At 40.9% G+C, this 23,843-nt stretch overlaps 1 protein-coding gene across 1 annotated transcript in view; it reads left to right on the top strand.

The window, feature by feature from the left end:
* The window catches only part of CRYBG3 (crystallin beta-gamma domain containing 3), a 126,077-nt gene continuing 102,234 nt past the window's right edge, over positions 1 to 23,843 (top strand). Inside the window, exons 1-2 of the mRNA XM_070368078.1 lie at positions 1 to 347; positions 17,952 to 18,018. Of these exons, the coding sequence (XP_070224179.1) occupies positions 199 to 347; positions 17,952 to 18,018 (216 nt within the window). The 5' untranslated portion in view covers positions 1 to 198. The remainder of the gene's footprint in view (positions 348 to 17,951; positions 18,019 to 23,843) is intronic.

Consider the following 23,843-nt stretch of genomic DNA (forward strand, 5'->3'; position numbering starts at 1 on the left):
GCCTCAGAGCACGAGAAGGAGTAGTGCTGGCAGCCCGTCGCGCCCGCGCTTCTACCGCCCGGGATGGACTGAGCCGCGCCGGCCGCCCGCGCCGAGTAGCTCCTGCCCTCGCCGGGTCCCACGGCCCCGGACCGGGCTCCGGACACCGCCTCACGCGTTCCCAGCGGACGGCCTCGGACCGGCTGCCGCGCCGGGGAGATGTCCGGCGGCCGGAGAAGGGGCGGCGCCCCCTGGCATAGCTTTTCCCGATTCTTTGCTCCCCGAAGCCCTTCCCGGGACAAGGAAGAGGAAGAGGAGGAGAGGCCAGGGACAAGCCAGCCGCCCGCGCCGGGCCGGGACGCTGCCAGGTGGGAGCCGCGGGGGTCGTCGGGGGCGCCGACTCAGGACGGGGGGTTCCTGGCCCCGGTGCCCGCAGCCGGCCGCTGTCGGCCAGGCTGAGCTTCTCACTTTCTGTTCTCCTTCTTCCATTGCTGAAGTTTTTTCCTTCTTAGTTCCCGCGCCGCATCACTTGGTCTGTAAATCCTGGTGAAGTCCGTGGCCAGCGGCCGGGCCAGCCCGCGGGGCCCTCAGCCCCCCATCTCCCGTCCCCAGACGCGGTTCGGTTCCCGTCCCACACTCGCGTGTGCTCTAAGTTCTCCGGCAGAAGCGACTCCCCTGGCGTCCTGCCGGCGGTAATGAGAAAGAGTAGTGAGCCCAGCCGTCCGCCAGGGCGAGGAGGGCGCGATCCGAAAACCACTCCGATAGGACAGGTAACGCTTTGGAGCGCCACCCGCTCGGCTGGGATTTTGCCGTCTTAATCGTAGTTTCTCAAAGTAATTTTTTTTTTTTTTTTAAGAATGATGATGCTGAGTTCCCAAGACCCCATTAAAATGTCAAACCGTTGCTAGTCTTATTTACCATTGCCTGACATTTAAATGATGCCACCCTTCTTTCCCAAATCTCGGAGAAAACATCTGCCTCAAGATCCCAGATGGATTCCAGAAACCTGGACTCGAGCTGTCTTGGTTTCTGTAATAATAAAAACGTGCCCCCTTTTTGCAGTTTTTTCTCCTTCCTCCACCTGCTGCTGTAAAATCGAGCTTTTTGAAAAATTCATGACTAATAAAAATACCTGTTCCGGAGTCTTTTCATCTGTCCTGAGGGAGGAAGAGGGGTTAAGTGATATACAACTCGCTGTTTAAAACTTTTGCTGGCTAGAGAGGCTTATTGCTGCCTCTTCCCCCACATTGCACTAGAAGATCTCTCGTGATTGGAAGGACGCTCTCCTGAAAGCTGTGTTTACTTCAGTCGTTAAAGGCTTCCTGGAGAGCTTCAAAGAAAACTGGATGGAAACAGAACTGTAACTGATTGAGCTGCTTCCATCAGTATTCATTCCTGTCTTGTGATTGGATCCTGGGCGTTTACGTGTTCCTCAGTTTCCCTGCTTGTGAAGCATTTGCATTATATGATCCTCTTAACAAAACTGCCACATCTTTCCAAGAAGGTTCCTATTACAACTAGAAGACTTCTTCTGTGAGGCTTCAGCTATTATTGCCCTCTTAAGAGAGAATTTAAAATTCAGACTTACATAGTAGTTAAAAATAGTTTTGAAGTCTGACAGGGCTCAACCAGAATGTCAGAATTCTAGTGTAGGCAGACAGCCCTTGGTGCCTGCCGTCACTGTAACAGCACTGACAATCTGGGATGATAATATGGGAACAGTATTTAAGAGAAACCTGAAGTAGACTCGAAACTAGCCTTGAGTCAGGATTAGAAGGGCCAATTTCATGTTCCTATCAGAATTGTCCTGAAAGCTTGCCGCCTCCCTGCCCTATTTTGGCTTTTTGGCCACTTCTCAAATCTAATCTCTTTTTCTTTCTGGTGCTAGCCACTCCCGCAACTTGTCTGTCTGCTTACCACTTCTCCATTCTCCTTATCTCCAGAGAGGCACAGACTGCTGCTTTTTGACAATCATAATTTTAATTGTGCTTATATGAACTCTAATTTTGTCCTTCATCCATTTTAGAACTTGCCAGATGTTAAGGGGATAGCGGATAATCTTTTGTGTGGGTGTTTTACCTTTTAAATGAGCTTAAATCTTTTCTTTTCAAGGACATAAACACAAAGCCTTTATTGAAAGTTTAATGAAACAAATGAAAACGCTTAGTAGTACCAAATGTCCTAGTAACACAACACCCTGGTGTTAACAAGATTGGAAACAGAATTGTGATTTGTCACTGTGATCTTATTTCAAAATGTAAGAGTATTTTGGCTGTTTCTTTTAGAGGCAGTAAAAACTCCTGGTTTTAGTGGGAGCGTGGTTTACCTTTTGTACTGGTGATTTTAGATGCAGGGGAGTCTGTTCAGACATGGGACTGGGTGTGATAGGAATGTAAAGATGACTGAGAAAAAGGCTGTTTCAAGGAACTGGGAGAAGCTGAGGAGACCACTTGAAAACAGTCATCCTAGTACCTATGACGTGTCTTGTTTAGTTGTTAAGTCGTGTCCAACTCCTTGCAACCCCATGTAGCCTGCCAGGCTCCTCTGTCCATGGGACTTCCCAGGCAGGAACACTGGAGTGGGTTGCCATGGTGTGTCTGGCACATTACAATTAACAGAATACTTTAAAAAATACTACACCTGAGGTTGGACAGACATGTATGATCAGTATTCTAGTTTTACTATAAAAAACGGCTAAAGAAACATGCCCAGAGTCACATAGCTACTTTTCAGTTAAAAACAAGTTTGTGCAGTACCTGCAACTCAGAGGCCACTTAACATTTATTAAGGATTAATGTCTGCATCCTGACTTTTTCTTGTACTCGAAGTGCATTCTCTCAAACTTGAGTTGTACAGTCTCGTTTTCTGCACTCCCAGTGTTGACTTACATGAGTTTCATGATGTAACTTGTGTAGGTAAAAATACAAATGGGACATAAATTCCTTAAGAACAGAATTCCTTAACAATTCCTTAAGAACAGAATTGAAAATTAAACACAGACATAACCACAAGACCAATAAAAATAAAATTTACAGCATTATCCTGGCAGCTGTTTTTTGGCTACTCACAAAATGCATATGGTACCAACTAGAAAAAAAACAAAGTTTTTGAGGAGTTGCCATGACTGTACCACTGTGTACCATGCCATGATTCAGGTTTTCCAATATTTCTCCACTTGAATCACAGGAAAATTTTTGCTTTTATGGTGTGCTGTAAGATATTTGGACATCATTTGCTGTGAACACGTCATTTATATACTGTGTTCTATGCTGCTCTCATTAACCTGCAGCAGTTAAAAGTCTGTTTGCATCAACACTGTTACGTATGTGAATTCAGGTGTTGGCAGTTGAATTGCTTGTTAATACTCTTTATCTTCGGTGGTTGACCACATCCAGAAAGTGCTTATATTAATTTGTTTTTAATTGTATAGAAATGAAAACTGCAGTTGAATTCAATTCACAGCTGTAACGTTTAGCCCGGTTTATGAGTGTGCAATGAATGGGCTCAGCAAAAGTGATAGGGGAGAGCCAGGAGGGCTTCATGGGGGAGGTGGTTTTATCTGGGCCTTCACTGATGGTGTTTTCCACAGGTAGAGAACTTAGCCAGGAGGATGGAAATAGGGGATGGGTCTTCTAGGCTGAGCAAAGGCCTGGGATTATGATCTCTTGAAGGTTGTATACATCAGTGCGGGCAGAGTGAAAGAGGCATTAAGAAAATTAGATTTGGCACTGGGTCATAAAGAGTGTTTGGTCTCAATTTAGAGAATTTTTGTGAAGCCCCGTTCAACAGGTACTGCTAAACTGTGAAATTCAGAGGATACCTGCCTTCTAATTTTCCTTGCTTTGAGAAAATGATCTCTCAATTTTGTTTCTTTGCTGTATCACACATGATAGTGAGGCAAGAACAGCATTTAACAAAAGCCGACTGTGCACTCCTTTGGGCTGGGTACTTTTACTTATATCGTCTTTTTAAACATCACCCTCAGCCTGGAATGTTGGTATGCTTAAAATTCTGACAACTGAGGAAACTGAGGATAAGATAATTCCCAGAGGTGGCATCTTGGAAGGAACAATTTTTTGCTGAACTGGACTCTCCTGTCCTTCGTAGGACATTTGGCATCTGTGGCCCTGCCCACTAATTACCAGGAGCATCCCCTGCAGTCATTGGGAGAACCCAGAACACCTTCCCCAAGGTGGGCGGGAGGGAGAGCACTCCCAGGGGAGAACAATTTATCCCAAATCATAACTGGGATAAGTTTCAGGGGTGAGATTTGAGACTGGGTCTCTCTGACTCAGAAACTCTGATTCTTTTTACACAGCATTTTGCTCACCAACCTTCTGAACTGTGCTTCTTCAAAATACATCTGAATATGTAATTTAGTTGGACCTTTCCTTCCTTTGTTCCAGAATGGGTAATAGTGTGGACTGTTTCACATATACTCTTTTTGACTGTTCCTTTGAGTGTCCCAATGTAGTGCCATTGATAGAAGGTAAGACAGGATCACTAGACCCAAGGAGCAGGGGCTGTGTCTCATTTATCTTTTTGTCCTCTGTACCTAGCTCAGGTGAGGGAGTGAATCTCTGTTGATGGATCATTAAAACGCTTATTAGTGGCTTTTCACGAATACACTTTTCACTAAAACACTTATTAGTGGCTTTTCACAGGGTAATACACTCCTGCCCTTAAAGTGGGCATTTTTGAGACATGGTAGGGGGTGGGTACCATAAAGTTCTCTAGAGAGTGTTTGGCTCTTGATTTAAAGTTCAGAGACTATTTGCTTTTCACCATGGCTGAGTGTGGCTGATACATGGGTTGAGCCATGATACTAGTGAGCTGAAGTGTAGGAGATAGTTTCATCAAATGTTAATAGTGCCTCTGATACCAGCTGTTATGTTAAATGTTGACCACGGCATCATTTATGTAAGAAAAAGGAGTTTTGTGCTCTGAATTTTCATGGTGATTACATTTCAAATAGTGATTTGAAAGCACTGTATAAAATAATCAGTAATAGTTTGGTGGAATAAGATACCTATGTGGTGTTGAAGGGCAACATCTGAGGCTCATGCCTGCAGCAACAAAGATGACTGGAAAATTCCAGAAGTCCTCAGCTGTGAGTATTTTGTGAGAATCTTGAGCTTCCAGGTTAATGGAAAACACAGAACCTACTTTTGGCAGTGAAGTAGAAATATAGACTGTTTTAGGGTATTGAAACCATACTTTTTTTCAAGTGAGAATCTGTCTTTTGGGTTTAACAGGGTGTCTGCCAGATGTCTAACTTGAGGATTCTGTTTCTTGCTGAGGACATTTCCTTGAAAACTAACTCGATTGTACACTCTAAATGTGTGTTGAGTTTCAAGTGTACCTCAAATTGATCTGCAATAAACTTAATCACAACTTCTAACTTTTTTGAAGCAAACATTTCACCTCAGTGGAGAATATGTAAAAAAGGGTAATAGTGAATTTTATAAAGAAGAAAACAATTTTCCTTCAAAGTATTACCAGAGTTCTGATGAAGTACACTCATGTGCACATATACCAAAAATGCCAGTGCAGCTCCGATAACTATAAAACAGATTGACGTACATTCAAACTCAGGAAGGTAATCCAGACTGTCTACTGAAGAGAGAGGATTAGCATGAAGTAAAAGTTCAAGAAGTCATGTTTATCTTGAGCCTGTTCGTTCCAGAAATTTGACTGCTGTGTGTTGAGGATATTGCTAAGGTGTGGGATACAAAGATGAATAAAAGACTGAAACTGCCCTCAAATAGCTCTTAAATTAGTGGAGGAGATAAACCTGCACGTCTCTGTTTTCCAGATGAACTCATGATAAGCCAAACGTGCATTTGGTGTGTGTGACTTGTGTGGTTCAGAACACACTCACTGTTTCATGAGTGTCACACATTGTATGAGGACTTTGAACGGGCTTTCAAAGTATCTTCTCCCTCTCTTCTCTCTGAGCATGGTTTGATGAGCATCCTTTGCCGAGGCAGACTCGTGGGGAGATGGTGTAGGAGCTGTACCAGCAGGGTGAGTGGACGTGATTTCCCTCGGTCCCTCCTGCTGCTCCTTGACCCAGCAAGTCTTAGATGGAGGCAGAAAAGCACATTCTTGCAAAAAATCGTCATTCCAAGTGAGTGGACATCCTTATACAGAATGGTTGGGTGTTGACAGAGAAACAAATTGGTTTTGTGACTAGAAATAATTCGTTGTGTGGCAGTCATGAATGCCAAGTACTGGTACAGCTCCAGCAGGGTTATCCCTCAGTGTTTAACCCCTGGGGGTATTTAACTGGAAATGTGCCAAAGCAGTGAAACAACCAAAGTTTGCTTTAGTTGTTTAGTCAAGTGTTCCTTTGTGCCTGACAGATTAGTGATGACAAAACTAAACCACCCTTAATTGAGGCCCTAGTAAGATCCAAGCCCTGTGCTTGGGGCTTTCAACCTATACAACCACCTAATACTCAGAGCAACCTTATGAGACAGGAATCTTTACTCCATTTTACAGACACATAATTTAAGGCTTGGAGAGGTCCAATAGCTAATCAAAAGTCTCACAGATCTTGTGGTAGAGTGAGGAGTCATTCTCCTTCCTGAATTCAAAACCTACAGCATTCTGTGACTGCTGCTTCTGCTCAACTTGGGGAAAAGACCCAAACAGAAGGCAGGGCTTAGAAAATGTTTTGAGTGCAGATAAGACCATGGCCTGCAGATGGCCTGGGTCAGTGCTCACAACAATAAAGAACTGATGCTCCTGGCAGTTGAGAGAGGAAATTATATATACTTTATAAATTTATATTTAAACACATAAAAAGGGTTAGTCTCCTAAAAAGATACAAATTAAGCCTATAGCAAGATACCATATGCCACCTGTCTGATAATCAAAACTTGAGTTCAATGTAGGTATACAGGAGCTCTGGTACACTGCTAGCGGGAGTGTAAATCGAGACACCAGTTTGGAGGGAAGTTTGATGAACTCTATCAACATCATACATTCACATACCCTGATTTAACAGTTCCCTTTTAGAAATTCCACTGGATGTATACAGCTTGCAAAACAAGCCCAAAGTTGACACTACAAATTTAGTCATTGCAGTGTTGTTTTAATTAGCAAGAGATGAAGATTAAAATGAAGTCTTATCAATAGTGGACTAATGGGTAGATCACCATGTATCCATATAGTGGACTATTACGTGGCTGTCAAAAAGAATGATAAAGCTTTTTGTATACTGATAAGAAAAATACATTTAAAAATCTTTTTAAAACAAGATACAAACCACTGTGTATAGTACGCTCCCATTTGCATTTGAAAATGGGGGAGTATGGAAAAAGTCTGTTCCTACTGTTGTGTTAACTATTTGGGAAGGATGAGAGACTGGGTGAAGGAATGAGGAATAGGAGGGAGACTTCTTCATTTTAGACCTTTTTATACTTAAAAAATTATATGAATTACCTATTTCAGAAAACTGGTTATGACCTAGTGAATACCTTTGTATAAAAGAGGATAAAATAATTTATGATCCTGTGTTGGCAAAAATTCTCCAAAGGAAAAATGAACTCCATTCACTTGTTCAAGTGAGAAAAGTTATGATCGAGGCTACAAATAAATGGAATATTTATAATGCCGAATAATTGGATATTTAAATACTTTCTGCAGGTATGAGGGAGGTATATGTATTTTTAATCTGCAACGTGAAACTGGGTAGAGTTAATAGAGCCTCAAAAATACCAACTCATTTTTGTGAGATCACCTAAATCATCCACTTCGAGTAGCCATGTGACTCTGAGCCAAAATATTCTCGCAGTCTTTGATTATAAAGGAAAGGAGATGGCCCTCATAGCTAAGGTCTCTTCCAGCTTTAGAATGCCAGCCAAAACTCCATAGGGTAACAGGTGTATGCAGGATAGGTTAGGAAGACTTTTGTTTTACTGGAAAGATCACATGAAAATGCTTTGGGTATTTCCTCTGTGTGTTCCTAACATTTTCATCATTTGATTTGAAAAGCTCACCAATGTTTTTAACAAGAATCCCTTTGGTACCACTTATGCCAGGCACTGTGCTAACCTCTGGGAATCCAGTGCAGCATGGCATTGGTTCAAAACACTCCTGCAGTTTTTGTGGGGAAGGCAGACATAGCACAAATCTTCCTTCCCTTCTTAAAATAAGTACCAGCGTGTCTCACGGGCTGTGGAGTATTTGACAGGGGTGGGCCCACTCTTAGAGGAAACTGTTTTAATCTCCTTCAGTCTGTTCCTTCTGATCTTTCTGTACACGTGTCTATTTACTACTCTTGATTTGTAAACTTTAGACAATCTATATTGGTTTCTGGTGATGGTAGATGAAGATTGAGCTATTTTATATCTCTTTCCACTTCTCTTTATTCATTCAGCCAAAATAAGTGTTATAATTAGGGGATTAAATCAAAAGTCAACTTTTCCATGTATATAAAATACAGCTGTTTAGAATAGCACAACTTACTTTGGAAGGAGCATCATCCCCTTTTAAAGGACATCTCTTATATGTCCTTTATGATAAATAGCACAAATGACAGAAATGACATGAAAATGGTATTTGAATGCTCTCATGAGTACTCATTTTATGTGATAGCTACATGATATGTTAGAAATTTCTGCTTTACTCTTTATATTAAAATTTATACAAAATATGGATATGACCTGCAGGTCATAATTTTTTTTCTGTAATTGCTGTGCTTATAACAAGGAATGAAATTCTTTGAATTTTATATTTTGATAACTGGAAACAGGTAGCGTGAGATGTAAACTGTTAACCTTTTATTGTCTTTGCTGTCAAAGTACTAAAAAGCATACCCTGGCTGGACAGGTGTTCTTGCCTGGAGAATCCCAGGGACCGGGGAGCCTGGTAGGCTGCCGTCTATGGGGTCGCACAGAGTCGGACACGACTGATGTGACTTAGCAGCAGCAGCAGCAGCAGCTGGACAGGTGGCATTGTGCTATATTAATCAAAGCTGAAAATATGTGTGGTAATCAGTTTAATTGTTCCATTGTTCTATTAGAGGTAGGTAAATAAGATCTTATTTGGCAATGTTACATTTATTATGATACGAAGAAATTGCTATTATGTACTGTTTGTACTATTAGTATTTAGCTGTTTGTCTTCTCTAGGTTCATTGCTTGCATTTTTTCACTGACTTGTTTTTACTTGCTTTTTAGAATCAACTACAATACTTTGGGATTTTGTTTGTTTTGCTTGCCTTTGAATAGTAATATACACTCTTCTAAAACAGGTATGAAATTAAAGAAAAATCAAAAAGGAAAAAAAGCACAACTCATACATAACTACCCAGAGACAAGTGCTATTCTGCTAGATCACTTCTGATACGTGTGTCTACATGTATACATATTTTTAGAAAAAGTAAAAGTCTTCTTCAGGATTTTGAAACTTGATTTTTTTTCCCACTTAACATTGGTGCTTTATCATTTTATACAATAGTACATATACTCTTAGAAATAATCAAAATAATTTAATTTTAATCTTTTGAAAGATCTTAGATGGGTCATCACTTTTCAGAATCTAGTGTGAATGTCTTAATGTGTCTCTGTTTACAGAGGGTTTGTATTCTGATGGGAAAGTTATATAGATTTATATATAACGTGCTTTGTAGTAAAATAAAGTGAGATGAGGGAAGAGGACGTGACAGAAGTAGTGAGTGTAGAGTAAGGTATAGAGAGGATGCTCATGAGGCCTATCTGCTGGGTGACACCTGACCCAAGACCTACGTGATACTTGAATTAATATGAATGAATGTTAATCGTTCAGTGATGTCCAACTTTATGTGACCCCATGGACTGTAGCCCACCAGGCTCTTCTGTCCATGGGATTTCCCAGGCAAGAATATTGGAGTGGATTGCCATTTCCTTCTCCAGGAAATCTTGGAAGATCAGGAAATGAGCAAATCAGAGCAAAGGAGTTTCCAGGCAGAGGGAAAAGCATGTTTCAAGATCCTGGAGCAGGCTCATGTTGGCACAGGTATCAGAACAGGCAGAAACAACAGAATGGAAAGGAGTCAGGGGCCAGATGAGGTCAGCCTTGGTCAGGAGTTGAGATGATAAGATTACTTTTTAAGAAAACTATCACTTGAGCGTGGGTTTGTATGTGTGTATATATTTGTATCCTCTTAAGTAGTTTTTCAGCTTGTTGGTCTCAGAAGACTTGACAGAGGAGGAAGGGCCTGAGTTGGAGGTGAGGTCAACCTTGGTCAGCCACTGGGAAGGTCCAGGCTCACCTGTTTTGGGGTCTCCAGAGCTCCTCTCTCAGGTGGTGTGTCAAGTGGTACACGAATGAGTGTCCCATTCTAGACTGCAGCTAGAGTACTGCTTTGAGTTCATGTCACAGTAAAAGATCAGGGTATTGATCCTTGTGATGTTTGTCACAACTGTTCAGAATCTGAGGGGTTTGAGGAAGAGGACTTTGGGATAATACAGCAGTTGCTGATGTCACGTGTAGATGGACAGCTCAGGTCACATCAAACCGCCTGAGATTCTCACTTTGTAGCCTGTGATTGAACTGTAATTATGGCTCTCATTTTGGGAACAAGTGATAGGAACAGGAAGTAAATCAGCTTCCAGGTAGATAGAAAAATTATAGGAGAGGGTTGACATTATGGGGAAAGAACTGTCAGAAGCTCTAAGACTGCAAAGCCATGGAGCTTCATGATCATATCTATTACCCTCCTCCCTGCTCCTAGTTTCTCTCCAAAGAGGTCTGACATTGAGACACCAGATGTTTGGGCTAAAATGCATGCTGTTTGACTGTCTTAAAAGTGCAGCTTTTACTTACCTTTTAATTTGAAACCCAGAAATAGCCATAACCACCTGTTTTATATTCTGCTAATGGTCATTAAAAAAAATACAAGTACTACTCTACTGCTGGCAGTCACTGTTTATGAATGGACAGTTTTCCAGATGGTTGTTTGGAAATTGTCAGTGTGGAACTCTGTTTTTATCCCTGCAGAAGCAGGGTTGGAGATGCTGGGTGGGGCTCCAGGCCAGTAGATAAAAGTCAGTTTAATCTGTAATGTACTGTACCTTCAGTTGGGATTCCCTGGTGGCTCAGACAGTGAAGAATCTGCCTGCAGTGCGGGAGATCTGGGTTCAGCCCCAAGGTTGGGAAAATCTCCTGGAGGACGGCATGGCAACCCACTCCAGTATTCTTGCCTGGAGAATCCCCATGGATAGAGGAGCCTAACAGGCTATAATCTGTGGGATCACAAAGAGTTGGACACGACTGAGCAACTAACCACAACCACACAGTACCTTCAGTACAACAGTGAGCAAAGAGAACTCTAGAGCTTGTCTAGTGAAGATGTGTTTCAAGAAAAGATCCCCAAGGTAATGTAGATGCCCCATGGCATGAGAAGGCCCTTTGGAGGGTATGGGGGTAAAGTTCAACCTATATTTCAGCACTTGAGTGGCCATGAGAGGGAGAAATCCAAGGGAATAGAGAACAGGCCCCTTGGTGGCCTCAGTCACTTTGAAGTCAGGGACAGTAGAAGTTCTGTCTCCTTGTTGTCATGCCCTAATATTTTAACTGAATTGGCTTCTTGATCACAGTCTTTCTCTTTCTTTACCACAAAAGCCTCAAGATTCATCTGACTTTTCCTCTTTCTACTCACTCTGCTTATTGGAGGGTCATATGTGATTTTAGATCTGGCAGAGGGCTGATCTGATCCTTTCAATGTACGTGTTTGAAAAAGGAAGATCCAGAAAGGGGCATTTTGACTGAAGAGCCTTTTGTCCATAACATGCCATCCCTGAAACAGACCTCTGTCCATTTTGAGTTTTTGCAGAGCTTTTCACTTCTGGTAACAGCAAGAAACAGAGTCGGTTGGGAAGAGATCCCCTCCTTGTTCCATAGTCTTTTTCATTTAGTCCTCCAAGGCTTTACTGAAGTGATGTGGACCAGGCTGCCAGAACTAGCAGGGTTTTATGTTAGTGAGGGAAGAGAGAAACAGATTAACCTGTATTCTCATTCCCTGTCCTCAGCAACATAGCTGAGGACTATAGACCACCCCTTCTAGGATGAAAGTGAAAACCCAGAGTGGGAAAGAGAGGAGGCAGAGAAGAGAAGTCCTCAGCACAGGCCCCTAGGAATGGTGGCAAGTTCCTGGGGGTAGTGGGTTGGGGGTCCTGCTTATAGATAAGGCCATGCCCAAACCAGGCATGTGTGTTCCATTACTCAATCGTGTCCAACTCTCTGCAGGCACATGGACTGTAGCCCATCAGGCTCCTCTGTCCTTGGGATTTCCCAGGCAAGAATGTTGGAGCGGATTTCCGGTTCCTTCTCCAGGGGAATTGTCCTTACCCAGGGATCAAACCTGCGTCTCCTGCGCTGCAGGAGGATTCTTTACCTACTGAGCCACTGGGGAAGCCCCAAACAAGGCACCACCTTCTATGAAGTCACCTTGAGTTTGAGAATGCTCAGAATTATGGCCATGATGTTACCAGTACCAGAGATTGCCTCCTTTCTGGAAATAGCAAGAAATCACAGACTCGGGAATCCACTGAAAAGTGGGCTGGCCTTAGGAAGACAGTTATGGAAGCTGTATTCGGTTCTTCAATATTTCCAGATTTTTCTGATGCAGCCACCATAACGGTGTGTGAGAGAAACGGCAGAGTAAGAGGTGGTACTCAACTGCCTTGTTGCAGGAGGGGGAGGAGTGAAGAACTTTGTCTTCCTCACTCTGCCTCCACCCACATCCGTTCCTGCATGACTATCCAGTGACCGTCTAGGAAGGGGCATTCTCACCACTTGAGGGACTGACTCTGGAAGAGGCCAAGCAGCATCCCTTGGGTTTCAGTCTGTGGTAAACACTCAAAGAGGGGATTTTTTTTCCCGTCCCACTGGACTTTGCATACCCTGCATGCTCATTCAGGCAACAGCTCTTCACTAGGACCATCTCTGCTGAACATCAGTGTTGGAAAATGGGTGCTATTTCACAGGAGTGAGCTTTCAAAATAATTGATACCTATCCTTTAATTATCACCATATAACACATTTAAATAATGGATATCCCTCCAACCAGATCATTCTTTTCTCTGTGCAACACTCAGTTGCTGGTTTCAGCTCAGTAAAGAGGCTCTCACGCTGTTGTTTATCAAGAACGTGATCAGAGAACGGCCTGCATCTGAACAACCCACGGAAGGGGATGCCGGTTGTGGAAAATGTGGATTCCTGGGCCCCACTCCAGCTGGAATCCTTGACTGTCAGGCCCCCACATCTGTTTAATAAACAACTGTGCAGGTGATTATGGTGCCTCTAGAGAGGGATTCTTAGGGAAAGAGGGCCAGGGCGTTGTCTGATGTGTTCACTGCTCGTTTTCTAGTATGTACCAAGAACAGCGTCTGGCACCTAAAAAGTGCAAGGACATATCTGGTGACTGAGTTCTTGGACCTAGTTTTCTCCTCCTTACTTTCTGTGAGTTGGGGAATCTTGTTAGAATTTGATTAAAAGTAATAGTGTAAGATATTTTAAGTGAGAGGATAGGGACTCTCTGTGTAAATTATTTGAGCTTTAGAATGTAAAAATGCCTTCTTTTTTTATGGCCCAGGGGGTTTGTTTTATTTTATGTCTGGCATAAAGTAAGTGGATTTTTAATGGCTATACATTGGATTCCTGGTTTTCAGCTATGGTCTAAATAAGGCTGCATCAAAAATGAGGAGCTTCTGTATCACTTTGACCTTGACGCTTATCTAGATTTAATTTCCTGAGTTGTGTTAGCTAAGTTAGATGAGGATGTTAAAATTCAAGGTAGTCTTATTTGTGCCCACGTGTGATCATGATGCCTGCCTCCTCACCCCCTCCCTTGAGCAGAATGTGTACTTTCTAAAAATACTGCTATTGAAATACTCCCAGGTCCCAAAGGGGATTAAATTGTGAGAGAACAATAGAAAAGGCTTGTCTTTCTTAAGATTTGAGATCATCTGAATTTGAAAAGTTTTTCTTTCTCTTGTATTTTATTTTTGAGTCTGAGAGTACCAGTCCAAGCCTTTTGAAACTTTTCTGTTAATAGTTCTTCTTTTCCTTTTCTTTTTTTTTAAATCTAGGCTGACATCTAAATATCCAGTGTTTCAAGTATCTTTATGAATCCTGTCCTAATTTTTGTGTGTTTGGTTTATAAGTCAGTTGAAAATACCTCTGTTCCTATTGAGTAATCGTCTCCCAGCCCGACTTCTCTCTTTTATATCTTTTGAGAAAAATTGTTGCTGGATTAGAGTGGATGGTACATTCTTTCAAGAGACTTACATACTAATGTGTCATTAAGGAAAAAGGACTACTGTGTATTATTATATTGTTCTTAATGGCACAGTGTTTTCTGATTATGCAGACACAAACAGAATGTTTGATAGCAGTTATTTTTACAGTCCATCTGACAAACCATACTTGAGTGCCTTCACAGTGCCAAGCACGATGCTAGGCTTTGGGATACAGCCATGAATGATACGGTCCCTGGGTTATATGAGTTCAAATCTAGTTAGACAAATGGACAACCAACCAGCCATTATGGTAATTACTAGCAGGAATGTATGAGGGGTATCACTCTGTGCAGTGGGGGCACAAAAATTACAGGTTAACATAGAAATCAATTGGGAAGGATTAGGAGTTGGACATGGTGGGGAAGGGTGTTGCAGGCAGGAGGAGAAAGTAGTTTGCTGGTATGTGAATTTGGTGTGTTCTGAGAATGGGTTCTAGGTGACAGGTGTATCTGCAACCAGGTCATGAAGAACTGTCTATAGTTACACTAAGGACTCTTCATTTCATTCATCAGCTGATGGAGAATCACTGAAGGAGTTTTTGAGCAGAAGAGTATCATGGTCAGATTAATGATCACTGTGTCTAAGAAGAATGGATTGAACCAGAGCCATCCGGAGGATGTCAGAGACAAATGGAGAAGGGACTCCAGACATCCAGGAAGGACATGGGGAAAGCTTTAACTGAAGCACTGATTTTTCTACTTAATCCAGAATTTTAAAATGTTGTTTGTTTTAAAACTTGACACATTTTAAAATTTTGGTTTAGCCATAAGATTCATGAAAGATAAACCTTAGGATATAAATTTCAACAAGTTTTACAAAGTGTCAAATATTAACTGCTCTTGGTGATTTCAGCTTTAAATTCTTCAGTTGTTTGCGCAATGCAGAATGCTTATGTTCTGACTTAAAACTTTTTTTTTTTTTTTTGGCATTTTGTGTGTGTTTACAGTGTGGAAATAATTATAGCTACTTGAAAATCCTAACTTCTGCCTTAAATCCCATGGACCCTGAGCTGCATTTTCTGCAGAGCTTTTGTACTGGGAAAGACACTTTTTACTGTTTTCATATACAATTTCAGTAAGGCAGTGAGCTTATAGTGTTAGTCGTTCAGTCATGTCGGACTCTCTGTGACCCCAGGGGCTGAAGCTTGCTAGGCTCCTCTGTCCACGGAATTCTCCAGGCATGAATACTGAAGTGAGTTGCCATTTCATTCTCCAAGCTTATAGAATACCCTGTGAACACTCTAAATAAATATACTTTCAGAAATCTTGAACTAGGATACTAAATTGTCTATTATATATTTAGATAGATTATATTTATAAATTAACTAGATTCAAAATAGACTGTAGTTAGAAAATACACTTATCAAATCACCAAGGTTAGTAGTATTCATGGTTATACCCCAAATGTTTATATCATGCTCTTTTTATGTGTATTTTGCCAGCCTCTTTTTTTTGATTTGAGCTTAGATAGACAAGTATTGAATTTAATTTAAAAAAAAAACTGAATTATAAATAACCCTGTGGCAAAAGATAAGCCTAGTAAAACAGGAAAAAACAAAGATAACCCACTCACATTTAAAATGTTAACCATTTAAGACATTATTTTATAGACATGTCCATGTAATATGGGTTACAATTCTGACTTGTACATTTTTTTTTCTACTTTGTCCCTATTTTTCCCTATGGAGTTTTCATATGTTAAACACATAGCTTATGTATTTATTTACATGCTTAATTTTTCTTACTGGCATTTGAGCATGGCCGTATCTTTTCTGTCCTTGTATTCCTGCATAGAGTCCGAGACTGAATGAAATTTGAATCCATTGTATTTTCCAGGTGTTCATCATCTATTTTTTCCTTCTTTTTTTTTAAATCATTGTCATTTGTTGCCTGGATAGTCTGCTCAATTGTACTGGATTGTATGGATAGAAAATCTTAAGTAGCACAAATTGTGTCCTTGCTTAGTATCCTAATGGGAGCTGTGGAACCCCCCTTCCCATTCCCTCTCCTGCCAGTCACCACGATTCCATCCATGTGTTTTTCCTCACCCAGCCGTTCTCCTGCCTGAAGGCTTCCCAGTGCTAGCAGAACAAAGGTCACATTCTGTGATGGGTCAGACGGATTCTTCTTGGTCTGGCATCCACTAACCTCTGTTCTCATTCTCATCTCTCCAGGATTATCGCTGCCTGTCACAAGATCCTGTGCTTCAGTCTTATCTTAAAAACAAACAAACAGAACTCGGTGGTGGTGGTGGTTTAGTCGCTAAGTCCTGTCCAGCTCTTGCGACCCCATGGACTGTAGTCTGCCAGGCTCCTCTGTCCATGGGATTTTCCAGGCGAGAATACTGGAGTGGGTTGCCATTTCCTTCTCCAGAGGATCGTCCCAATCCAGGAATCGAACCCACATCTCCTGCATTGCAGGCATATTCTTTATCGACTGAGCTACCCCCCAAATACTGTATCATTATCAACCCCTGCCTTTGTACCTCCTACATGGACACTTGACTGAGCGGGCAGAGTCTCTGCCTCTTCCTTCCTCTGTGCTCCGTGCCACTTCATTCATTCAGCAGTTATGAATGAGTTGTACTTGTACCAGACTGTATTATTAGTTTGTTTATCAGTCTCCCCTACTAGACCTTGTTTTACGAAGATCCTGACCTACTTGTTCTTAAATCCTCAAGGCCATGCACGATTCCTAGTTCATGGTAGAGTGCCACAGTAATCTTTGAATTGAAGCTGCTCAATTTGTCTCAGATTATGAAAGTATGAAAACAAAATAACGTGTTGACGTAAAGAGTTAATTATCTAGATCTAAAATGTATATGTACCTAATAGGCAAAATAGGTTATTATGACATCTTATAAGATATCTGTGAAGGTATTCCAGACAAGACAGTTAAAAGTGACTATCTGGAAAATCAGATTTTTAAGGCACCATCTGGGACACACTTGTGTGTACTTAGTCGTTCAGTTGTGTCTGACTCTTTTTGACTCCATGGATTATATAGCCTGCCAGGCTCCTTTGTCCATGACGATTCTGCAGGCAAGAATACTGGAGTGGGTTGCCCTGCCCTCCTCCAGAGAATCTTCCCAACCCAGGGATCAAACCCAGGTCTCCCACATTGCAGGCATATTCTTTACTGTCGGAGCCACCACGGAAGCCCAAGAACATACTTGGGATTAGATAAACCTACATCTCTCTCTCTCTCTCTCTTTTTTTTTTTTTTGCATCTCTTTTAAATATTCCTAGAAATCTCTATATGATCCTGTAAGTTTATAAAAATTTGTTGATTGGAAATATATTTCAAATAACCCTTAGCATAGGATTAAAAAAAGACTGGGCTGTAGAGAACCTTAAGATAAATACAGTCAAAAAGAGGGCCATCACTTTCCAAGATTATGATAGTTGTACACTGGCGCTGCTTTGTTCAGGTGCATCGTTGGTGTGATGCTGGTCATAAAACAGAATGGACTCACCAAAATGTCTGGAGCCTGATGAGCATTTTTGAATGTGTGTTTCAAGTGTAGACACTCAAATCAATAGCTTCTTAGTGTAACACTTTGTATGTGAATCTTTGGGGCATTACAGATAAAAAGGACCTTTCAGTTTTTGCATTAAACACAGAAACTGTATGATTTCAGTAATTCTCTTTTAATTTCAAAAAAAACTTTTTTTTTTTCCAGTGTTGAAAATGAGCCCATGAGCACAAGTCAGAAAAAGGAAAATATACTTTCATCAGAAGCAGTGAAGGTATAGTTTTAAATTAATATTATTTTATATCAAGCAAATGATTTTTTCTTAATTTCTGCTCGCTCTTCTTTCTGATTCTGTCATCTCATTTCACATTTCAAAAAGAGCATAAAGTCTTATTCCTTATTGGAAACTCTAGCCCAGTTCTGCTGGATATTTGCATCTTGCAGTGGGGTTGGGGGTAGATCATTGAAGAAAGGCTTGAGACAGTGCTGCTTTTACCCCAGCTGAGCCACTAACCAGCTGTGAGGTCTTCCACTGAGACATTTAACTTCTCTGTGCCTTGGTTTTCTAATCTGTAAATTGTGTCATCTAACCTCCACTCTCCCTTTCCCCTAGGAAGTTCTTCAATTTATGTTGTGTTTACTCAAATGCTCCTGACAATTAAGAGTGCTTCTGAGGGCATAGAAGTTAATGACCTATTTGTACATGGCATTAGTATGTGACATGTTTGTTTAGCTCATAAGTGAACTGGCTTTCTCTGTATCTACAGAACAACCATGAAATCATATATGCTACACTTATATGCAGATCGTTATTGATAAGTGTGGTTAAAAATCTCTGAAAACTGCTAAACCTTATAATACTTCTTTTTCATCATAAGTGATTTCCTAGAAATTGGATGTTTGTGTTGGTTGGGAGTGTGAGGCTAGGATCAAGTTCTGACAGCTGTTCGACATTCATGGAGTTTGGGCCCAGTTACTTTCTTTTTAAATGACTTGTGACAGTCAGTCAAGGAGAAAGCTTGTCAGGGATTCCCAGGTACATTAGCCTGGTCAGTGGAAGGACCAGAAAGTCAACTGAATCCTTCTTTACTGATAATTCTTCATTACTCTTAAACATTACATGAGGTCCAGAGGCCTTAAAGATGGTAAAGGTAAAGCTGTTTTCAGTTTTTATTCCTGCCTTGTCCACCATAGTTAACAATATAAATATTTTTGAAAGAAAAAAAAAATCAGAATCTGATTTTTCTTTTTTACTTTTAAACTTTATTGAAAGAAAAAAATCAGAATCACCTTGCTTCCCTTTCCTTTCTTCTTCCTTTGTGAGTTTGGCTACTAACTCCTGCCCCCTGGGTTTTATAGCACTTCCTGCCTATTCTTTGGCAGCCGGTCATTAGTCAACTCACTGGTTTACCGCTGCATGGACTCTGCAGCTTTCTCTGTCCTGTTCAGTTTTTACATGTCCTGAGTTGCCCAGCTTCAAGATTTTTACTTCTCATTTTATGTGCAGCTTTGCTCTTGAGTTGTCTCACAGGAAGCATGTGTTTTACTTCTGAAATCTCCAACTAAGAGGTTTCTTTATCAACCAGTTCCTGTCATTCCCTGTCTTAGTCCTTCATTGCCTCTGAGCCCACCTTTGAGCTTCAGCAAACCTTCATGCTTTCCCTGCTCTTTTCTCTTCTCCAGGTTGCTACTTGTTTGCCTTCTCAACCTGGAACTGATAGGTATCACTTCAGCTGTTAAGCTCACTGAAAAAAATGTTGGTCTTCAAACTTGGCCCTGAAACTTTAGTTTCTAATAGAACTGCTTTCTATCTGCAGAGATTTACTCCAGAAATTATTCTGGCCTCAGTAAGTGTATATGGTGGGCAGTATAGTGGCTGGGCCCCCATGGTTACCATCTTCTCTATCCATTTTTAATATATTGGTTTGAATGTTCAGGATACTTTCAGTTTGGGATTTGGGCCCCCAAGTAAATAGGGCTTATAGTCATGAAAGTTATTCTCTTATGGTTTGAGGCCTATAGGATTACTTATATCAATACATGGGCAGTCTGGTTAGCCTCTCACTGGTATAGTGGAAGCATTTGGGGCCATGTAAGCTTGTTTGTTTGCTATACTTTCTGGAAACTACTGGTAGGCTTGCTCATCTTTGCTTCACAGACCCGGTTGTGGTGGGACCTACTATTGCCAGGCATCAAAAATATGTATTTTGCATATTATATTCCTCTGTAAGTTATTACATGATATTGGGTATAATTCCCTGTATTATATAGTAAATCCCTGTTGCTTCAATTAAAGAAAAGGAAAAAAGTACATATTTTGATAATATCAATAGTTAGGCCCATACTTTGGGGGACTAAAAAGGTTAGCAATGATATTTATGATCCTGTTATTTTAAATAGTCTCATTTAAAGTTTTCTCACTTGGCAAGTAGCATAAAACATTCATTTGTTTTCTTTCTAATGAATGGTTTTCTGAAACATAGTGCTCCATTGTAAAGTGACATTTCTTGCCACACTTCCATCTTCATAACCTGAATTTTATGATAATGCCTTCCATGATAAGGAAAAATGTGCACCATTTTTCCTCTCCCATGTAAAATGTAACAGGTTTATGTACAATAAATGTTTTTATACATTTCCTTTTGTATTTGACCTTGAGATACCAAATCAAGGTGTTGAAGATTGTTTTGTTATAAATTTAAGCTACAAAAAAAAATTATATTTTCTTAAAGAACTAGAGACTATAGAACCTTTGTATTATTTTTGGATGTAATTAGATTCTTGGTTCTTAAAATATATATGCTATACAAATTTCACTGTTTTGCTAACATTGAAATCTGTTTCTCACATGTGCATCTACCATTCCACTGAAATATAAATTTCTTCTGTATTAATCAGTTTTTATATCTAGCTGGTAAAACTTCCAGATATTTAGTCTGTACTCTATTCAGTTTTTCTTTAGGGAATGTGTATTCTTGTCTTGTAGCCTTAGACTCTTGCTGCGTTCACGTCTATCATTTTAAAGAGAGGGAAGGCATGTTATAACACCCTGCTCCCTTCTGCCTACTTCAGAAACTCTTCATCCCTTCCCACTTTCCAAGGCTCACCCCCTAAATGCCCCCACGGGTGATAATGGTCTCTAATTTCCTGCCTTCTCCTGGACTTCGCTTTTCACGGTGTTCATTTCTCCATCTTCATTGGATTCTTCTATTTCACTCTTAATATGTAAAATAATTTTTTTTTCTTTCATTGGTCTGGTTTCCTTTCAGTCTATCATTTCATTTTATTGCTACCCTTTACCCAAAGATTCCATATGGAAGTCTGTCATAATCACTATTTAACTCTTAATGCTTTCTCATCGGACTCTGGTCCCCCTTCCTGGTTTGCTTAGACATGGGAAAACTAGTATTGTGCCTCACATACATGTCATAGGTGTTCAGGTCAGTCGCTCAGTCGTGTCCGACTCTTTACGACCCCATGGACTGCAGCACGCCCGGCTTCCCTGTCCAACACCAACTCTCAGAGCTTACTCAAACTCATTTCCATTGAGTCAGTGATGCCATCCAACCATCTCATCTTATGATGTCCCCTTCTCCTCCCACCTTCAATCTTGCCCAGCATCAGGGTCTTTTCCAATGAGTCAGTTCTTTGCATCAGATGGCCAAATATTGGAGTTTCAGCTTCAGCATCAGTGCTTCCAAAGAATATACAGGACTGATTTCCTTTCAGATGGACTGACTGGGTACCCTTACAGTCCAAGGGACTCACAAGAGTCTTCACACCACAGTCCAAAAGCATCAATTCTTTGGCGCTCAGCTTTCTTTATAGTCCAACTCTCACGTCCATATGTAACTACTGGAAAAACCATACCTTTGACTAGACAGACCTTTGCTGGAAAGGTAATGTCTCTGCATTGTAATATGCTGTCTAGGTTGATCACAGCTTTTCTTCCAAGGAGCAAGTGTCTTTTAATTTCATGGCTGCAGTCACCATCTGCAGTGATTCTGGAGCCCCCCAAAATAAAGTCTGTCACTGTTTCCATTGTTTCCCCATCTATTTGCCAAAAGTGATGGGACCAGATACCATGATCTTAGTTTTCTGAATGTTGAGTTAAAGCCAACTTTTTTACTCTCGTCTTTCACTTTCATCAAGAGGCTCTTTAACTCTTCACTTTCTGCCATAAGGGTGGTGTGATCTGCATATCTGAAGTTATTGATATTTCTCCCAGAAATCTTGATTCCGGCTTGTGCTTCATCCAGCCTGGTATTCATATGATGTACTCTGTGTATAAGTTAAATAAGCAGGGTGACAATATACAGCCTTGAAGTACTCCTTTCCTGATTTGGAACCAGTCTGTTGTTCCATGTCCAGTTCTAACTGTTGGTTCTTGATCTGCATACAGATTTCTCAGGAGGCAAGTCAGGTGGTCTAGTTTTCCTGTCTCTTGAAGAATTTTTCAGAGTTTGTTGTGATCCACACAGTCAAAGGCTTTGGCGTAGTTAATAAAGGAGAAGTAAATGATTTTCTGGAACTCTCTTACTTTTTCAATGATCCAGTGGATGTTGGCAATTTGATCTCTGGTTCCTCTGCCTTTTCTAAATCCAGCTTGAACATCTGGAAGTTCACGGTTCACATATTGCTGAAGCCTGGCTTGGAGAATTTTGAGCATTACTTTACTAGCACGTGAGATGAGTGCAATTGTGCGGTAGTTTGAACATTCTTTGGCATTGCCTTTCTTTGGGATTGGAATGAAAACTGACCTTTTCCAATCCTGTGGCCACTGCTGAGTTTTTCAAATTTGCTGGCATATTGAGTGCAGTACTTTCAAAGCAGCATCTTTCAGGATTTGAAATAGCTCAACTGGAATTCCATCACCTCTACTAGCTTTGTTCATAGTGATGCTTCCTAAGGCACTCTTGACTTCGCATTCTGGAATGTCTGGCTCTCGGTAATTGATCACACCATCATGGTTATCTGGGTAGTGAAGATCTTTTTTGTACAGTTCTTCTGTGTATTCTTGTCACCTCTTCTTAATATCTTCTGCTTCCGTTTTTGTCCTTTATTGAGCCCATCTTTGCATGTAATGTTCCCTTGGTATCTCTAATTTTCTTCAAGAGATCTGTAGTCTTTCCCATTCTATTGTTGTCCTCTATTTCTTTGCAATGATCACTGAGGAAGGCTTTCTTATCTTTCCTTGCTATTCTTTGGAACTCTGCATTCAAATAGGTATATCTTTCCTTTTCTCCTTTGCCTTCCGCTTCTCTTCTTTTCTCAGCTATTTGTAAGGCCTCCTCAGATAACCATTCTACTTTTTTGCATTTCTTTTTCATGGTTGTTAAGCAAGAGTAATTCCATGAAACCTGACCTCTTGCTACCCATCCCATCAGTAACTTGTTCTCAGTTCTTACTGTGTATAACCAGTTGAGACACTTGATTTTCCAAGTTGTCTTCTTTCCAGAAGTTGTATGTTTTTATATTTGCTCTTATGACCTTGTACATTCTAGTTTCTGTTCCTGCCTCTGGCCATTCCCTTGAGTTTCCTTCACTGATTCTTTTTTGAGGGGAGTGAAATAGAAAAGAATAGCTTTATTGCTTTGCCTGGCAAAGGGAGCCACAGCAGACTAATGCCCTCAAAACTCTGTTGGCATAAGAGGAGGTAATGAGATTTATAGTAATGGTTCAAAGAGGAGGGTGTGATCAGCTCATAGCCATCTTTGATTGATTGGTGGTGAGGTAGTTGGGAGTCAGCATCATCAATCTCCTGGTCCAACCAATCTGGAGTCTAGATGCTTGTGGGAAGCACACAGTTAACTTCTTTTGGTAGGAGTTTCAGTATCTGCAAAATAGCTCAAATATATTATTATGTATATTCATTTAGGGGGGTACCAGGACCCTGCCCCAAAGCTATTCTGTTGTTTCCTTTTTTATTTTATTGAAGGATAATTGCTTTATAGAATTTTTTTTTCTGTCAAACCTCAGCATGAAATAGCCATAGGTATATATATATATATCCCCTCCCTTTTCAACCTCCCTCTCATCTCCTGCCCCTCTAGATTGACACAGAGACCCTGTTTGAGTCCCTGAGTCATACAGCAAATT

This window comes from Bos mutus, chromosome 1 (genome assembly GCF_027580195.1).
Source record: "Bos mutus isolate GX-2022 chromosome 1, NWIPB_WYAK_1.1, whole genome shotgun sequence".
Taxonomy (NCBI): domain Eukaryota; kingdom Metazoa; phylum Chordata; class Mammalia; order Artiodactyla; family Bovidae; genus Bos; species Bos mutus.